This window comes from Apiospora marii (genome assembly GCF_038362585.1).
Source record: "Apiospora marii strain CBS 49790 chromosome Unknown utg000004l_segment0_segment0, whole genome shotgun sequence".
NCBI classification, from domain to species: Eukaryota; Fungi; Ascomycota; class Sordariomycetes; order Amphisphaeriales; family Apiosporaceae; genus Apiospora; species Apiospora marii.
The window spans coordinates 1,402,557-1,418,516 of record NW_027117375.1 but is presented as its reverse complement, the minus strand read 5'-3'; the positions used below and the strand labels follow the sequence as shown (position 1 = coordinate 1,418,516).

The 15,960-nt window shown below is 54.8% G+C and overlaps 7 protein-coding genes across 7 annotated transcripts; 5 read left to right on the top strand and 2 right to left on the bottom strand.

The window, feature by feature from the left end:
* Positions 1–511: 511 nt before the first annotated feature.
* Positions 512–2,483, top strand: PG985_006395 (multicopper oxidase-domain-containing protein; the record flags this gene model as incomplete). The annotated part of the gene is made up of 3 exons (XM_066826164.1): positions 512–788; positions 847–1,330; positions 1,394–2,483. 3 exons carry the CDS (start codon positions 512–514, stop codon positions 2,481–2,483), a joined length of 1,851 nt encoding a protein of 616 aa, XP_066685771.1.
* Positions 2,484–3,643: 1,160 nt separating this feature from the next.
* On the top strand, positions 3,644–5,152 carry PG985_006394 (HET-domain-containing protein; the record flags this gene model as incomplete). Its single annotated transcript, XM_066826163.1, has 2 exons — positions 3,644–3,748; positions 4,046–5,152. 2 exons carry the CDS (start codon positions 3,644–3,646, stop codon positions 5,150–5,152), a joined length of 1,212 nt encoding a protein of 403 aa, XP_066685770.1.
* A 1,392-nt stretch (positions 5,153–6,544) lies between these two features.
* PG985_006393 (uncharacterized protein) lies at positions 6,545–6,892 on the bottom strand (the record flags this gene model as incomplete). The annotated part of the gene is made up of 1 exon (XM_066826162.1): positions 6,545–6,892. The coding sequence occupies one exon, from the start codon at positions 6,890–6,892 to the stop codon at positions 6,545–6,547; it is 348 nt and encodes a 115-aa protein (XP_066685769.1).
* A 149-nt stretch (positions 6,893–7,041) lies between these two features.
* PG985_006392 (uncharacterized protein) lies at positions 7,042–7,415 on the top strand (the record flags this gene model as incomplete). Its single annotated transcript, XM_066826161.1, has 2 exons — positions 7,042–7,146; positions 7,194–7,415. The coding sequence occupies 2 exons, from the start codon at positions 7,042–7,044 to the stop codon at positions 7,413–7,415; spliced, it is 327 nt and encodes a 108-aa protein (XP_066685768.1).
* Positions 7,416–7,869: 454 nt separating this feature from the next.
* Positions 7,870–10,509, bottom strand: PG985_006391 (exosome complex exonuclease Rrp6; the record flags this gene model as incomplete). The annotated part of the gene is made up of 3 exons (XM_066826160.1): positions 7,870–9,142; positions 9,190–10,091; positions 10,147–10,509. 3 exons carry the CDS (start codon positions 10,507–10,509, stop codon positions 7,870–7,872), a joined length of 2,538 nt encoding a protein of 845 aa, XP_066685767.1.
* A 524-nt stretch (positions 10,510–11,033) lies between these two features.
* On the top strand, positions 11,034–11,467 carry PG985_006390 (mitochondrial distribution and morphology; the record flags this gene model as incomplete). The annotated part of the gene is made up of 4 exons (XM_066826159.1): positions 11,034–11,074; positions 11,146–11,183; positions 11,248–11,318; positions 11,375–11,467. The coding sequence occupies 4 exons, from the start codon at positions 11,034–11,036 to the stop codon at positions 11,465–11,467; spliced, it is 243 nt and encodes an 80-aa protein (XP_066685766.1).
* A 1,402-nt stretch (positions 11,468–12,869) lies between these two features.
* PG985_006389 (uncharacterized protein) lies at positions 12,870–15,820 on the top strand (the record flags this gene model as incomplete). Its single annotated transcript, XM_066826158.1, has 6 exons — positions 12,870–13,054; positions 13,170–13,262; positions 13,466–13,627; positions 13,685–15,287; positions 15,347–15,453; positions 15,515–15,820. The coding sequence occupies exons 1-6, from the start codon at positions 12,935–12,937 to the stop codon at positions 15,818–15,820; spliced, it is 2,391 nt and encodes a 796-aa protein (XP_066685765.1). The 5' UTR covers positions 12,870–12,934.
* Between the last annotated feature and the right edge of the window lie 140 nt (positions 15,821–15,960).

Below are 15,960 nucleotides of genomic sequence, written 5' to 3'. Positions count from 1 at the left end.
AAAGCATAAACTAGCCTGCCTCTAGCACCATGCAGGGGCAGAGGCGTTGGGGCTGCTGCTAGTGGGCTCTAGTCCGTGTTATTCCTGGCAACTTCTGGAAAAGGCAAACCTCGGGCAGCAAACACAGCCAATCAAAATGTCCTTGGCCCTGCGTCTGTAATGGCAAGATGGAGGAAGAAGTCAGTGACCGTTTGCTGCTTGAGACAAGACCGCCAGGATCCGGGAGCCGGTGTGAGATTACCCTACCGTAGCGTAGCTGCGTAGCTTCTTCTGTCATCGAGATGTTGGGCGCGTCTGTGATCAGCCAACCAGGGGACAGCGCAGTCTAGACCCCTGACAGCGAAAGCCGCCAAGAGATGGATTCGAAGATGCATATATATCCTGACAGAAGCGCCGTCCATTGTCAGTTTTTCGCTCTATCAGCATCTTCACACAGTCAGTCGCTACCAATTCTCTTTTCTCTATCCCCTCCCCTTTTTCTTTTCTTAGTGTGTATCATTGTACCATCAAGATGGTCGTCCTCTCGTTAACCAAGGCCTGGCTCATGTCCAGCGCCCTACTGTCACTCGCTTCCGCCCTCGCTCTACCCTCACCAAAGGATCTAATCAAAACCAAGAAATACGAACTAACCATCACCTGGGAGAAAGGTGCCCCCGATGGAGTCGAACGCGAACTCTTCAAGGTCAACGGACAGTTTCCGGGGCCTGTCATCGAGATGAACGAGGGTGATAATGTGGAGATCAAGGTCATGAACAAGTCTCCCTTCAACACCACAGTTCACTACCACGGTCAGTATGCCCAGAAATGACAGAACAATCCCCGGGAGGCTGACTAGATGGTCTTCAGGCATCGAGCAGAAGGACACCCCCTGGTCCGACGGAACCCCCGGTCTTAGCCAGAACCACATCCAACCCGGCTGTGAGTTCCTCTACAAATGGAAGGCAACACAACACGGATCATACTGGTACCACTCCCACACCGACCTCCAGATTGACGACGGCCTGTTCGGGCCCATCATCATCCACCCCAAGTCGAGCACGCCGAACCCGTACAGCCTCGTCTCCAAAGATCCCGCCACCATCGACGCCATCAAGTCGGCCGAGAAGCATCGCTATCCTATGCTCTTGTCCGATTGGCGACACACGCCCTCTTCTCAGGCTTGGGACATCTCTGAGAAGTCCCACATCGATCTCCTCTGCTTTGACTCCATCTTGGTCAACGGCAAGGGCAAGGTCGACTGCCTCGCCTCTGCGCAGCAGACTCCTCTCATCACCCGGCCGCAGAAAACATTGCTCGACAGAGTCAATGGATCTACTCTAACTGACAAGAGGTATGCAAAGCCCGACGCCCAAGCTGCAGATCCAAGGAACGGATGCACTAACTCCCATGACAGCTGCCTGCCTCCCAATGTACTTGCCACGCTTGCTCAGCCGGGAGACACCAAGCCCGATCCGAGCGTCATCCCGCGCGAGATCTTCTACGGCTGCAAGGCCACCAATGCCCCGCTGGACGTCATCAAGGTCACCAAGAGCAAGAAGTGCGAGCAGGACAAGTGGATCATGCTGGACCTGATTGCCACCTTCAGCATGATTTCCGCGCAGGTTTCCCTGGACGAGATCCCGCTGACCATCATTGCTGCCGACGGCAACCACGTCGAGCCCACGACCGCCCAGTCGATCCCTATGGCGGCCGGTCAGCGCTACACCGTCATCGCCAAGCTCGAGAAGCCCAAGAAGTACACGCTACGCGTGAGCTCGACGGCGGACCCCCAGATCCTGTTCGGCACGTCCATCATCGACTTCCAGGTCGAGGCCCAGCAGCAGTCCCAGGAGCCCTCGGTCGCCTACATCAACGAGCGCGGCGTCAACACCACCTCGGACGTCGTCGTCTTCCAGCCGGCCAAGGCCAAGCCGTTCCCGGCCGCCGTCATCCCCCAGACTGTCGACGCCACCTACAAGGTCGTCATGAAGCAGGCCGGCGCCATCAACAGGTGGGCCTTCAACTCGACGCCCCGTCCCGAGTACCTGGACGATGTCATGCCCCTGCTCCTCAACCCCCAGCCCGACCTGGTCGAAAACTACACCGCCACCATCCCGGCCTCGCAGAAGTGGGTCGACTTTGTCATGCTGCAGCCCCGGGGCGGGCCCTCGCACCCGGTGCACTTCCACGGCCGTCACTTCTACGTGATCGGTGAGGGCCAGGGCACCTTCACGTGGAACTCGGTGGCCGAGGCCGCGGCCGCCCAACCCGGCGCCTTCAACCTCGTGAACCCGCCATTGCGCGACACCTACCCGACTCTCCCGTCTCAGCAGCAGGACACATGGCTGGTTGTGCGCCGGCCCAACGACAACCCGGGTGTCTGGCAGATCCACTGCCACATCCAGTCCCATCTCCACGGCGGCATGAGCATGGTGCTGCAGGAGGGGCTCGAGAAGCTGCCTGCGATCCCCAAGGAATACCGCAACCCAAAGTGCCGCGCTTAGTTGGTTTTGTCTTTCCAGCCAAGTTTGCTTTGACCGCATTGCAATTTTCATCACGTCTTGAACATGTCTTCTGATTCTTGTATTGGCTAGCATACATGTATACTCTGCCCTGTACTAATTTGTTCCTTTAATGTACTTATATTTTAAGCTGTTATATCGAGTTTAATGTACTACTCATTGTGTGGTATTTGCATGACATATTCCTCCAGAGTCTTCTTAGGCGTGCGTGATACATGAGATTATATGATATGATGTGATATGATATGGTGATATGGCCCTCAGCTGAACATACTAGTAGTAGTCCCCCTATTTTTGGCTTCTATACGAGGACTAGTGTGATCGACGGCATCTGACAGTATCCCTGCATCAAGAGCCACAGAAACAAACGCCTCGCCTGCTCTGATTGGCTCGCCTAGCAACGCCGCAAAGAACATCAAAATCTCCACTTCTGAACGACTGGTCAAGCCTCTTGTCTTTAGCAAGCCAAACCACCAACCATTTGTGACTCAGGTGCCAGGTACCCGCACCCAGGGAGGAAAAGGACGTGCAACTTCTCATTGGCCAGCCACGAACATCATCGTCATCATCGCTACACCCCCACCGTGTCTAAGACAAGGAAGGGAAGGGGAACTCCTATACCCATACGGGCATATTGCACGCCATGAAGGGAGCAGGCGGAGGAGAGCAGCAGCAGCAGCAGCAGCAGCAGCAGCAGCAGCAGCAGCAGCAGCAGCGACGACATGTGGCTCATCAACATCGAGACCCTTGAGCTGGAGCACGTGCTGGACCACGAGACGACCGAGTACGCCATCCTGTCGCACACGTGGGAGGACGGCGAGGTGACGTTCCAGGAGTTCCGCGACGGGCACGAGGCCGCGCGCGCCAAGAAGGGCTGGCGCAAGATCGAGGCCTTCTGCGAGGTCGTCCGGCTCTACGGCCACTGCCGCCTGCGCTACGCCTGGGTCGACACGTGCTGCATCGACAAGACCAGCAGCGCCGAGCTGTCCGAGGCCATCAACTCCATGTACCGCTGGTACGCCGACTCGACCATCTGCTACGCCTATCTCTGGGATCTGGCGCCGCGGGGCTGCAGCACCCAGAGCACTGATAGTGATGGCCAAGAGAAGAACGACGACGTCGCGCCCGGCCTCGTGGACGACATGTTCCGGTGTCGGTGGTGGTCGCGCGGCTGGACGCTGCAGGAGCTCATCGCACCTGACAAGTTGGTGTTCCTAGATCGCGACTTCATCCATCGTGGCACCAAGGTATCGCTGCACTCCAAGATCTCCGACGCAACGGGCATCGAGAAGAAGATCCTCTTGCACCGCAAATCGCTCGACGCGGTCCACGTGGCGCGCCGCATGTCCTGGGCCGCCACGAGACAAACTACGCGAACCGAAGACGCGGCCTACAGCCTGATGGGCATCTTCGACATCAACATGCCGCTCCTCTACGGCGAAGGGGGCAAAGCGTTCCTCCGGCTGCAGGAAGAAATCTGCCGCCGGTCCAACGGCGACCTGACGCTGTTCGGCTGGGCGGCCGATGCCCCTGCCCCCGCCCAGGATGCTAAGGGGCAGGACACAACCCCCGAGTTCCGCGGCATCCTCGCCCGCCACCCACGCGAGTTTCTCAACGCCAAGACGCTGGGCAAGCAGCCCGGAGAGCTGCACCGGGGCGAGCTGAGCGTGACAAACAAGGGCATCCGCATCGACGGGACGGAGCTGCTGCACGCGCCCGCCCTCGGCATCTTCCTCCGGCTCGGCCGCCTGCAGCCCGACGACACCCAGCCGGGTAAGGGCAACATGTACGTGCAGCTGACCAAGACCATGGACGGCTACGTGCGCACCAACGCCGACCGCGTCTTTTACGGCCTCGCCTCCACCTGGGACACGCACTGGCTCCCGCCCGAGAACGTCTACGTCGCCACCGACCTGTCGCCGAGCGACCAGGACAAGGTGGCCAAGCAGCGCCGCCACATGGTGCGCTTCACCGCCGCCGCCGCGCTCACACCCACCCCGGCCCTGTCAGGTGGCGGGTGCAGCAACACCAGCAGCGTCCGCCTCGGCCAGGCCACGTACCCCAAGCAGTTCTGGGACCGGCACGAGAGCGCGACGCTGCTCGACTTCGCCTGGCAGCAGGAGGGGCTCGTGGAGCTCGTGGCGACGCTAGCCGACGGGCTGACGACGGGCCGGCTCGTGCTCGCGTGGTCGTCGTACATGGCGCCCGTCGAGGGGCGCCCCAACAAGCGGCAGAAGGCGCTCAAGCACGCCCTGCTCGACGCCCGCTCGCCGCACTGGGAAGCCGTCTCGAGCACCCTGCGCGGCCGGGCCGGGGGCCGCGTCGTCGACCGCCTGCTGCGGTACGAGGTTCTCGAGGGCAAGGGCGCGCTGGTCCACCGCGGCGAGGGGGTGTCGCGGCACCGCGCCCGGATCGCGGGCGAGGAGGTCGAGGTCACCGTCACCGTGTCCAGCCCGGACCGGCAGGGCCGGTGGCGCTTGTGGAAGGTCGAGGTATCATGCGGCGACAGCGGCGACAGCGGCGGCGGCGGCGGCGGCGGCGGCAATGGCAGCGGTCAGGAGGCCGTGGACGAAACCAGCAGGATACAGGATCTCGACCCCCCACCAGTAAAGCCTTCGTTGGTTCACGCTGCGACGTGGAAGACGTTGTAATATAGTCCTTTGTTCGTGGGCATTGCCACGTCGTATAGAATCGAGAGCTCCATGTAGACTGACCATTTCGTTTATTAAGAACCAACCGACCACGCATACTCGTGTTGTCTTCGCAAACTCCAACTTGCGTACACAATCTTCTGAGCAAGCAAACAACGGAGGCTTAGCTCCCTGGGATGCGGCGGAATTCCTGAAAGTCAGCATCCTGTCTCACAGTTCACTGTCTTCTGCTACTGCTCCTGACCATCTACTTTTGTAGCCCCAGAACCGAGAATCGTGTATCAAACCAGCAATGCTAATAGTCTTGTTCTTATCTCCGCCTTATATATCATTTTTGCCGGAATTCCCAATTCGTGAAATCGTGAGATCGGCTAAGTCAACGTCATAAAAATGGCTTTATTGTGAGATTTTTCCCGATGAAACACCGTCATCTATAGATTGATAGACGCCAAGATCTAAATATTGCGTGTGAAAGATGGCATGTTGGCCTAACGTTGGGCTTGAAAACTGCTGGGTGCGGATGCTGAAACTTGTTGCGGCAAACTCGTTGTTGATCAGACCTTTTCCAATGAAACTGGTTCATCATGACTTCCGATAATTCTTTGCTCTCACACGAACAGAATATGATTTATTGACGAAGCTGACGTGGTTCATGGCGGATTGCGAGGTAGCTGGTGGATGTTTGCAATGAAATATTCCGCCGTCGTCCAAATCTCTACCAATATCGGGGTCAAGGGTTTGCAGACTTAGGAGCCAGAAGCTGTCATGTGACATTTGCGATCATGCAGCTATTACGGTCCTGGCTACTCCATGTCTAACCCGACATCGAAGTAAAGTCAAGTGGATGGGCATCATGGTGCTGCCTCTACTGTACACACTAGACAACCAGTCTTGAGCAGGCTAATGGCAGAAGGCATAGTGAGAACGACTTGTGGTCATCGACTTGATAGTATCATAAGGAGTATACATTATAGGTTTGTGGTGCTAAGAACACTGACGACTCGACTCCAAGCTCTCGGCTCCCTCCTCAACCCTCTGGTGGTGGTACTAGGTGTTTCGGACACTGACGACTTCAACTTCCTGCTTCTTCATCCCCTCCCCAGATCACATCAACGCCAAGGCCACTGCCCCGACGGCCAGGACACCAGCCATTCTGGCATCTCCAGTCTGTCTCGAGACGGCGGCATTGATAGGCTCAATATTACAGAGGTAGGGTTTAGGGCACAAACCGGTGGGACTGTCACATTGGACTTCTGTGAAACACAAACCCTCCTTCCTTTTGTGAAGCGACCGCTTCAGCTGGGCTGTGGGCGTTGGGGAGCGGAGTTGATCTGCGCACTGATTGATCAACGGATCGACAATATCGGTGTACCACTGAGCTCGCGTCGACTGCTAGTCACGATAGCTTCCGCGCAGGTGCTCCGGCATGTCCGTCTCTTCCACCCCGAGCTCGGTGGCCGTGGCAGTGGGATCTTTCAGCCAGGCCCGCAAGGCATTGTCTGTGGGCAAGCCACCTTCAAGGACTTCCGGTGACATCAGGCGGCAGCAGGCCTCGGCGTCCGCACAGTCGATATCCTTGAGTGCGTCGTCGTTGTTGGGTGGTGGATAAGGGTCAAGTAGGTTGGGTGGGTAAGGATGGGTGGGAGTGGGAAGAGGGGCGAGCGCAGCAGCATCCTGCAATCCCCAGGCTTGGCCGATCGTGAAAGACAAGAAGAAGAGTAGACCACCGCGGCAATGCATGGTTGCTGATTGGAACGATGGAGAAGGTGGGTGCTTGTGTGTGCGAGTCTGCAATGTTGGGTATACTTGAGAAATTGACTCCTGTCTAATGATGGTGAAGCAAGTAAGAAGATGATGAGACGATGTTTTCTTGGTGTGGTGAACTGAGAATGTGGAAGAAGTTGGGAGAGATGGGAGAGATGGGAGAGGCGGGAGAGATGGGGGATATTTATGGCCCAGGCCATGGCAGACTTGCTGCGCTGGATCAACCAATTGTGAGTCAGGAACGTAGCAGGAAACAGGGCTGCTTTGAATTAGGTAGGTATTTGGGGAAGGCAAGGTGACGTCGTGGGTGAAGGAAATGGCCGATGTCTTTGCTGGGGAAATAGCACAAGGTGGAAGGAGTGGCCTTCAAGCAGAGATGAGCAAGAATGGTGCCGGTTCAATGTCGTCAACAATCTCTCAGAAACCTTCCAGAACATTGGCAGATGCTCTGCTCCTGCCAGAGGCTGCTGCCTTTGGTGCTATTATCACTTCACGTTAGGTAGGTAGGCACGCATGAAGATACAATTGGGCGCCCACGTGTGTGCATTATTAATCGGCCGACCTCCTTGTTCTTTCCCTTCCGGTGCCTGTCACAAATCCAACCATCCTTGGGCCTGTACATGTAGTCCACCGCTGCCACTGTTGACCTTTACATCGTTGAGGTTCACATGCACGTGGGATCCCGAGGTGAGCATGATACGTCACTGTTGGGGAGCAAAACCCTTCAATGATGACCGCCCCTTCCAATTTCTCTTTCGATTACATATCTATGTAGTGTCGGTGGCGCGACTGCCCACCTCGACGGTATCTACGGAAGCCAAGTCTACTCGGGTGGTGATGCGAAGCTATCGTGATAATCTGCCACTGAATGTGCCAGGTAAAGAACACCAAGAACGCCTGCCAATGCCGAGAATGTCTTACGTGCTTGATGATAGCTATTGATAATACCACCTCTATACTTTCTTGAAGGTGGCGCTCTTTCCGGGCTTCTCACCATGCATCTTTCGTGCGGGCTTGGGCCCGTCCGCATTCAGAGACTTGTACGGATTGAACACCTTGCCCTTCCCGCCCTTGTCATCGCCATTACGCTGCTTCTTGAGCACCGACTTGGCCGTGCTGTAGTCAAACGGCACTTCATCGTCCTCGCCTTCCGCCTCTTTCTCGGCGGCGGCTTGGGCCGCTTTCTTCGCTGCCTTCTCTGCCTTCTTCTGCGACTTTCGGGCTCTCCTCTCTGCTTCCTGCTTCTCATGTTCGCGGTCCGAATCGTCCAGTGCGATCTCATCGCCATCCAGGTCCGGCGTGGCTCCATGTTGCTCTTCCTCCTCTCTCTCTGGCTCTGGGGCCTTGCGCTTCTTGCCAGCCTTGAGCGTGAATTCACTATCTTCCACGGGCGCACTATCCGCACTTGGCTGTGCCGGCGCCGGCTCTTTTCGAGATCGCACTGTGAGGCTTTCTCCAAAGTTTTCGCCTACTGAGGCGTTCTCCATGAAAGCTGCCCACGGTAGTGGGAAGCGTTGGCCATCTGCGGCGGCATTCGCGCCCGAGGTGTTGTCCCAGCGGCTGCCGACGGGGACTTGCCCCCAGAGCTTCGATTGCTCAGAAACAAGGTCTTTGGTTTCGAGGACACCAGCACTACTAGTGCCCAAGTTCGGGAACACTTGTTTGGCCACTTCACCAACCCCAATCGTACTGCCGCGGAAGAAATCTGACAGACTCGGGCCATTTTCACCCTCCACCTTTGCTTTGGCCACAACATCGAAAAGTTCCGTCAATGACATCTTTGCAATGTGCGATGCGTGAGAGGAAGAGAAACCCAAGATGCTGAACAAGGCCTTTGGGTCCGGGGGCAGGCGTCTTGCGATATCAAAGATCGCGGAGTTGCTGAAAATGAACATGGGACTCTCGTCCTCTCGCCGCGCGACATCATCACGCCACTTGTGCACAGCGCGAAAGACGGCAAACTGCTCACGGGTCAAATTCCCAGATGATTTGATGAGCATGTTGTACCATCCGTTGGGTCCTTGGCCAGTTGTGCTGTCATAGACGATCCTCTCGTGCCTGCGTAGCGATGTCTCTTTTGACTTTTCCAAGACATGCGTCATGTAGTCCTCCTCCATGTTGCTTCGGTTCGACCGTGCAAGGAGCTCATTCCTTATCAAGTCAAAAATGTAAAGTAAGAAATGGGTATCTGAGCGCGCGTAGTAGAACATCTCCTCGGGTATCGGTCTGCTAAAGTCAGTATGCGACGCTGGGATCAGGAAAGAATGTCATACCGTATCCGCCAATCAGCCAACTGGTACTTCTTGTCCGCGTCAAAATCGACAAATCGCTTCAACAAGTACGCCAGACTCTTGGATGTATACTGAAGGGATTCGGCGGCATGGAAAGTGTCGAAGAGGCCAACGACGTAAAGGCCCAGATCTCTCTGGAGCCATAGAATATCCATATATGCGCCATGTAGAACCTTGACGATCTTCGGGTCTGCGAAGACTTCGTTGAGAACCTCCAACTTGTGGCGCCACGGCTGTAATGTGTCAACTATCCAGTCCTTTTCACGTGTGCTGATCTGCATAAGTGAGAGTAGCCCGTAGTACGTCCGGAAGTCGTGATGTTCAGTGTCAATGGCAATCACGTCTGCCTGCTTGAGCTCCGCTAGCATCTCCTCTACCCCTTCATATGTGTCAACGAATGTAGCCGTGGTGGTTTCGACAGGTTGGTATTTGATCGGCTCCTTAGTTTCGTACATGAACTCGGGGTACTTGAGTTGGAGGATCTCGGCCTCATAAGGATGTTTGTATCTGAATGTGCTGTCAGTGCTCCAGGTCGTAGTCATATCGCGCCAAATACGGCGCTTGTTGGATTTGTGTCTCCTGACTCGGCGTTCCCGCTCCTCAACACTTGTATTCGGAGGGGGAGAGTAAACTGGTAATGCAAAGACATGGGGCAAGAAAATGCTGTAGTCGTACTGTGTAGATTCTGCTTCATTGCTGAATGTGCCGAAGCTCTGAGCCAAGGGAATCGTAGCATGAGGTTTGTTTGTAAGAATGGGCTTCCAAGGAGATGCGCTCATGTTGTCGGGCTTCACCTCGAAAGCATTTTGAGGCTTGAGGATGTTGGCGCGGCGCATCGAAGAATCGAGGGCAGTGTAGGTCTTGGTCTTCTTTGCTTGGGTTCCCTAAGGCATTTGTCAGCTTCTAAGTACGCGATCGAAACCGGATTGCTAATCGTACCGCCTCTTCTGTCGGCGCAGCCTTCCTCTTCACCAAGCCTGTGTACTCGTCAAGGCAAGTGTCGGCCTTTTCCAGCAAGGTGTCGATGACATCGACAATGCGCGACCAGTGGACTTCGACATCGTCGGCATCTTCCAGTTCGGGGGCCTTGAGGTCTGTGGATTTGGTTGCCGACTTGAGGAGTTCGCTCGAGAGCGTCAACAATCGTTCGCTTGTCTCGTCCAGTTGCTCGTCGACGGTGGGGTTGCTGCTGCGATGAAAGCTCAGATCTTCTGCCGCAAGCTGGTTTGCTGTTCGGGTGGTTGACACGAGCGCAGATTGGATCTGCTCTTGTATGGGCTTGAAGTCGCTAGATGACCACATGGTGATGGCGGCCTTGGAGAAGGATATGGCTGTCCTGAGATGTCTCGAAGAATGCGACTTCAGCGCGGCTGCTGCTCAACTGGTAAACGCATCAATTGGTTAAACAAAATTTCAGAAATGTCGGCTGGTTAAACGCCGATTGCCAAGGGACGTGGGGCATGTGCTGGGGACCTGCAGTGCAACAGCAGCACAGCACAGGGATGGCAGCGCCACTCTAATCGTTAGGTGGTAGTTGGAAGGAAGCTACTAATTTGACCCGGCCGGATAAGGATAAGGCATTCAATACTCGACTCCAGTCTCTCCGGGCATGTATTCAATATGCGATTCAATCGATCGACGACTTACATCAGACAGCTGCGCAACAAATTCTATCACGTACATATATTCCCCCACAATAGGTCGTCCATTCTTGTTCTGCCTCACCCAGAACAGAGTACTCTCAGTCTGATCTGGAGTAATCCTACGGACCAGACGAAAGCCGGACTACGAACAAAGACTGGGCGAGCTGCCTCATTGCTGTAACCATGTCAGCATCTCTCGCCCCCGAGTGCAACGAGGTCAAAGAGTACGCGGTCCCCGTAGTCTCTCACGATCAAGATCAATGAAAGGCAAAATAAGATACTAATGCCCGTATAGGCGATATGACGCCTGTTTCTTGAAATGGTATAGCGAAAGTGCGTCTGAAGTCTCCATACAAACCTCCCCGCCGCATTTCATACACGCTACTAACCTGACCAGAATATCTCCGTGGTATTGGCGACGACAACGAATGCGCCAGCATGTTCAAGGACTACCAGAAGTGTTTAAAGGTGGGTACATGCGAGGCCCAGGCCATGACATTGGATTCTAACGATGCATGTTGCAGGTTGCACTCAAGGACCGCAAGATAGACAAGCTCTTGGATGAGGCACGAGAAGACAGCAAAGATCATGACTCTGTCCACCTCAAGCGGAAATAGGCATGTTGAACTCATGGAAAAGATGAAAAAGCTCTGCTCTGTGCCAAGCTTCTTGGACTGTACGCCTAGGGATGCGAGGTTTGGTATGTTATGTACGTAAGAATCGTAAACACCTCACACTCCTCAGGGTGAAATGCGCGCACGCACCTCTTGGCGGTTGCTGCAATGGCTCTCCTCATAAAATTGATATCAAAATAGGATAATCCATTCATACTTTCGACTTGTCTTCTCTCCAGGGATCACAAGGAAGAGCGGTCGCGGAATACTCGAGAATCATGGCGGAAATGTGTAAAAGGGCAAAAAGCGGGAAGATGCGAACGGGCTGGACCGACCGCCTTCTCCCATCAAAGAGTAGCAGGGAGTGAGGCTGGTTAGCGATGAAATCCAAAGACGACCTGCCCGGTGGAAACGGCATGGGTTGGGCCATTAAAGGATCTGGATCTCGTATTGCGGGATTCGGGAAGCACAGAAAGCTTATGTACTTTATATATTCCACTCTGATCATCGGTTTGGTTACCCAATATTTATACCCAAGCCACTACCAGCATCTGCAGAGAGCACTTTTCTTTGCCAACTCCCTTCTCTCGGTGTCTCCCCCGTCGTTTGGGGATGCGAGCGTTGACGCATGATGCGGTCGAATCCTTTCTATCGTCGCTTGGAAACCATTTGATGCTTGATGAGAGGTATTTTGGCCATTTGCTTACCTGTACTACCACACGTGATGATTAGCTCAGCTGCGATCCAGATCCCCAGCGGCTCAGGGATAAGATTGGGGCGCCGGTGAAAACAAGCCAGCGAGAACAAAAACAAGCTTCATGTCGATTAACGCGCAATTGGTCGAGCCGCCAATTTACATGGTGCAATCTCTATGCAGGGGGGCTACTGCAGATAACACGCGATCCTCAGACTTCCAAGCTGCTTCGGCATTCTGAAAGTTTGATACGAGCGTACTGTAGTTTCTAGGCCTACTACATCTCGAATGCAATATTTGAGGACGCCTGGGGTTCAATCAGACCGCAGTCTTACTTACATCAATCTACGATATTCGCGTAGTACAGTACAGCAGATCGGGTACAATTCAGTCCCTTGAACATTGAAGCTCAAAAAACAGGTTGGCTGGCCTGTGCGAGGCGACAAAATACCCCATCCCACCCGCAAAGTCAGCTCCAGCACCGGAGTAGGGGCCCCCTTAGGGGACTTGGGAGGCCTTGTGCCGCTAACGAGATTCTGGCAATTGCATCACACAAATCGCACGAGTCAACATAGCACACAGTTCGCGCGGGTCTTCACCAAACTGAACAGAATTACAGTATCACTTCTGCAGGTCTTCTCTGACACTGCCACCCCATCGCGTCGACCAGAAGTAGTCCATCAGCACCCGCCGCCTTACATCGATAACCTACCTGGTCTGTTCTTGTAGCTCCGTGATGCGCACCCGCTCCGGATCTTGAGCAAAACGACCAATTCATGCACCCCTTCTCGGTCGTCACCCTCGCCATATTTGTAGCTGGCTACGGTACTGCTCGATGGGATCTGGTCACACGGCTCTACGAGCTAGCTTTGTTTGCCTGGGATAAGGGCGTCATCGTGAGTGTCTTTGGAAGCCCAATCCAGACGGGGCGCGTTTCTTTCCCCCCACGAACCTGCAGCCCCTCGTATTTGCAGGCACAATTGAGACTGACAACCCAATGCGCCACTCTAGTCACGAAGTGTTCAAGGATTCGCCCTCTTATCGCTACTCTTCCTCGTCGTTCTCGTGCCTGTGCAATATCTAGCCTCCCTCGAGGCCGACCTGGTACGACCCTCCTGCAGCCTCTTCGCCTCCCGGTCCCTGTACGAGCTGATTTAAGACACATTGCAACCCAAGCAATCAGACAATACAATATATGCCGCGCTACAAACTCACCCGGCTGACAAACACTCTTCATATAGCATCCGCGATCCCTCAGCTCGGGGGTATCCGCCCGCGAACAACTCCGGCGCAGAGGCTCCTTCTAGGCGGGATCTGGGTCAGGCGGCTGGGACATGCCCGAGCATGATGGACTTATGAGAGTTTTCTGGCCGGCGGACATCGAGAGGTCTGAACTACCCGGTGTTATCGTCGGCTGGAAGAATTCGAGCCTGGATGTGGTGGTGGTGGCCGTGCTTAATCATGTTGATGTACGTCTACCCGCATGCCCGTCGCCCTGTTCGATTGCATTTCTGATCTGTGCGTAGCCGAAAAACGTCGAGAGCGCATTGAAAACGGGCATTCTACTCCGCAATGCGCCGCATCCTACGGAGCGCATTTCTCAATTGTGCGGCCCTCGTTTGTCTATGAGTGTCCTCGGCCTGACGAATGTTGGGCCAGACGCCAGTCTGGACGCCGAGCCTTCCTGGGTCAAAGCCGTAATAGACCCCTACCAAAGAGCTCCCACCATTGCATGCGCCGTAGCATCAAGCGTCCAGATCATACTGTTCGAACGGCCCATCCCCCGGAATATGCAGTACATATCTTTAAATCCCATCGCTCTTGCATTGATCGACAAAGAGGATGCTCGCCAACCTGCCGCATCCGAGGCCTCGGATGCTGAGGAGGAGGAGCAAGAAAAACTGGCAAAGAAGAAGAGGCAGCATCTCGTAGAGAAGCTCCAACAGCACTCGGTCATACGGCATCCCCCCACAGAGAAGGACAAGGTTCTCCCGAGGATTGTCAACCAAGTGAACTGGGCCTGGGAACTGGAACAGCTGCTGCAGAAGAACGTACCGTTGATAGGCACTCGGCCCAAGCGAACGCTTAGTGTGTCGGAGCGCGTGGTCGAGCAGGCTACAACGATGCGAAACTACGTCGTCGTGCAGCTCTGGGACTTCATCATCCTTTACGTTTTCCCGATCATCCGAGCCATATTCATTTTTGTGCTCGTTGGCCATCGGGGAGCAGCCGAGATATTGCTTCAGATTCTGGAGTGGAGGCCCCGTCCGGGTTCGCCCGCTCTCAAGGACATATCCGCCACGGCGCAGCAAGTGGAGATACGGCTCCAGCAGTTTTGCTACTGGCCAATGCAGTATGTCAAGCTGCGGCTCCGGAAGAACGACTGGGACAGCGTCACGACAAGCCACCCGGACTATATCCGCTTTTACAACAGTTTGTGGCTAGTGGCCAACGATGTCATCATCGGCATTGCCCTTGGTTCCTATATCATCGACAACGCTGCATGGGTTTCCGACCAGATCGGGTTGCTCTTGCAGCAGTACACGGTCGATGCTCTGCACAGTAGCATCGAGTGGTTGATGGGCTGGCCGGCCGGTCTGAAGCTCAATAAGGAGTTGGCACTATTCCTGGGCGACCTCTTCCTGTGGGTGATTGAGTATTGGGCAGGCTGCATCAGGGCTTTGCAGCCCGTCCTGCCTCACATCATATGGTTCATCGGCTTCTCGAGCTTTGGCGGTGCCAGCATGCCCATTGCCTTCTCCTCGGACCTCCTTTCGCTACTGACGGTCCACATCTATTCGTTCTATCTCGCGGCGGCTCGCATCTTTCACTGGCAGCTTACGATCCTGCTGTCGCTTTTCCAGCTCTTTCGGGGAAAGAAGTACAACGTTCTCCGGAATCGTGTTGATTCTTGCGACTACGATTTGGACCAATTGCTGCTTGGCACAATCTTGTTCACGCTTCTTTTCTTCCTCCTCCCGACCGTTGCCGTATTCTACCTCAACTTCGCCGTGGCCAGGATGGCAATCATTCTGCTCAAGGCCATGTTTGATACGCAACTCTCTTGCCTTAACCACTTCCCCCTGTTTGCCTTGATGCTTCGGGTGAAGGATCCCCGGCGTCTCCCAGGTGAGTTTACCCCGTTCGCCGAGGCACATGAAATGGCGCATATCACTAACTACTCCAAGGCGGCATTCGTTTTGAACTTTTTGATACCCAAGATAGATTTGCATTCGATTCTACCCCCACGCCTGGCGCACCAGCCCAACCGCCTACTTCCGTCATACACCTCAAGGTTAGCCTCCACATTCTGAACCGACCGCCTGGTTTTGAAGCTGGCACTAACGCTCTTGCAGCCAATCCCCCTTTCGTTCACGGCCATGTTCCATCAATACTTTCGAATGGGGAAACGTATACGGAAACACTACTTATCGCCGCGGGTTGTGTTTTGCCTCGCAACAGGTCGATTTGTCCCACCCATCAACCGCCGAAACCTTTATTCGCTCCAATACAGCATGCTTCCAGCAGTCCGAGCTGGAATCCTGGAGATGTGGGATGCTCTCAATTCTCTTCCGAAGATGAAGCGGCCGGTCAAGGTGAACCCATATTTATCCAACGGGGGCAGTGCCCGGCGTATGAATGGCCGGAGGGGTGCGTACTGAAGTGCTGCATGATGATGAACGACGAGCATGATGCGTTTTTGTATTGTTAATGATAATTAGTAGGAACATAGAATTGGCACACGGATGGTCTCAATAACTGGTACATAGATGAAGGATCAGGCCACATGATGGTGGGATTG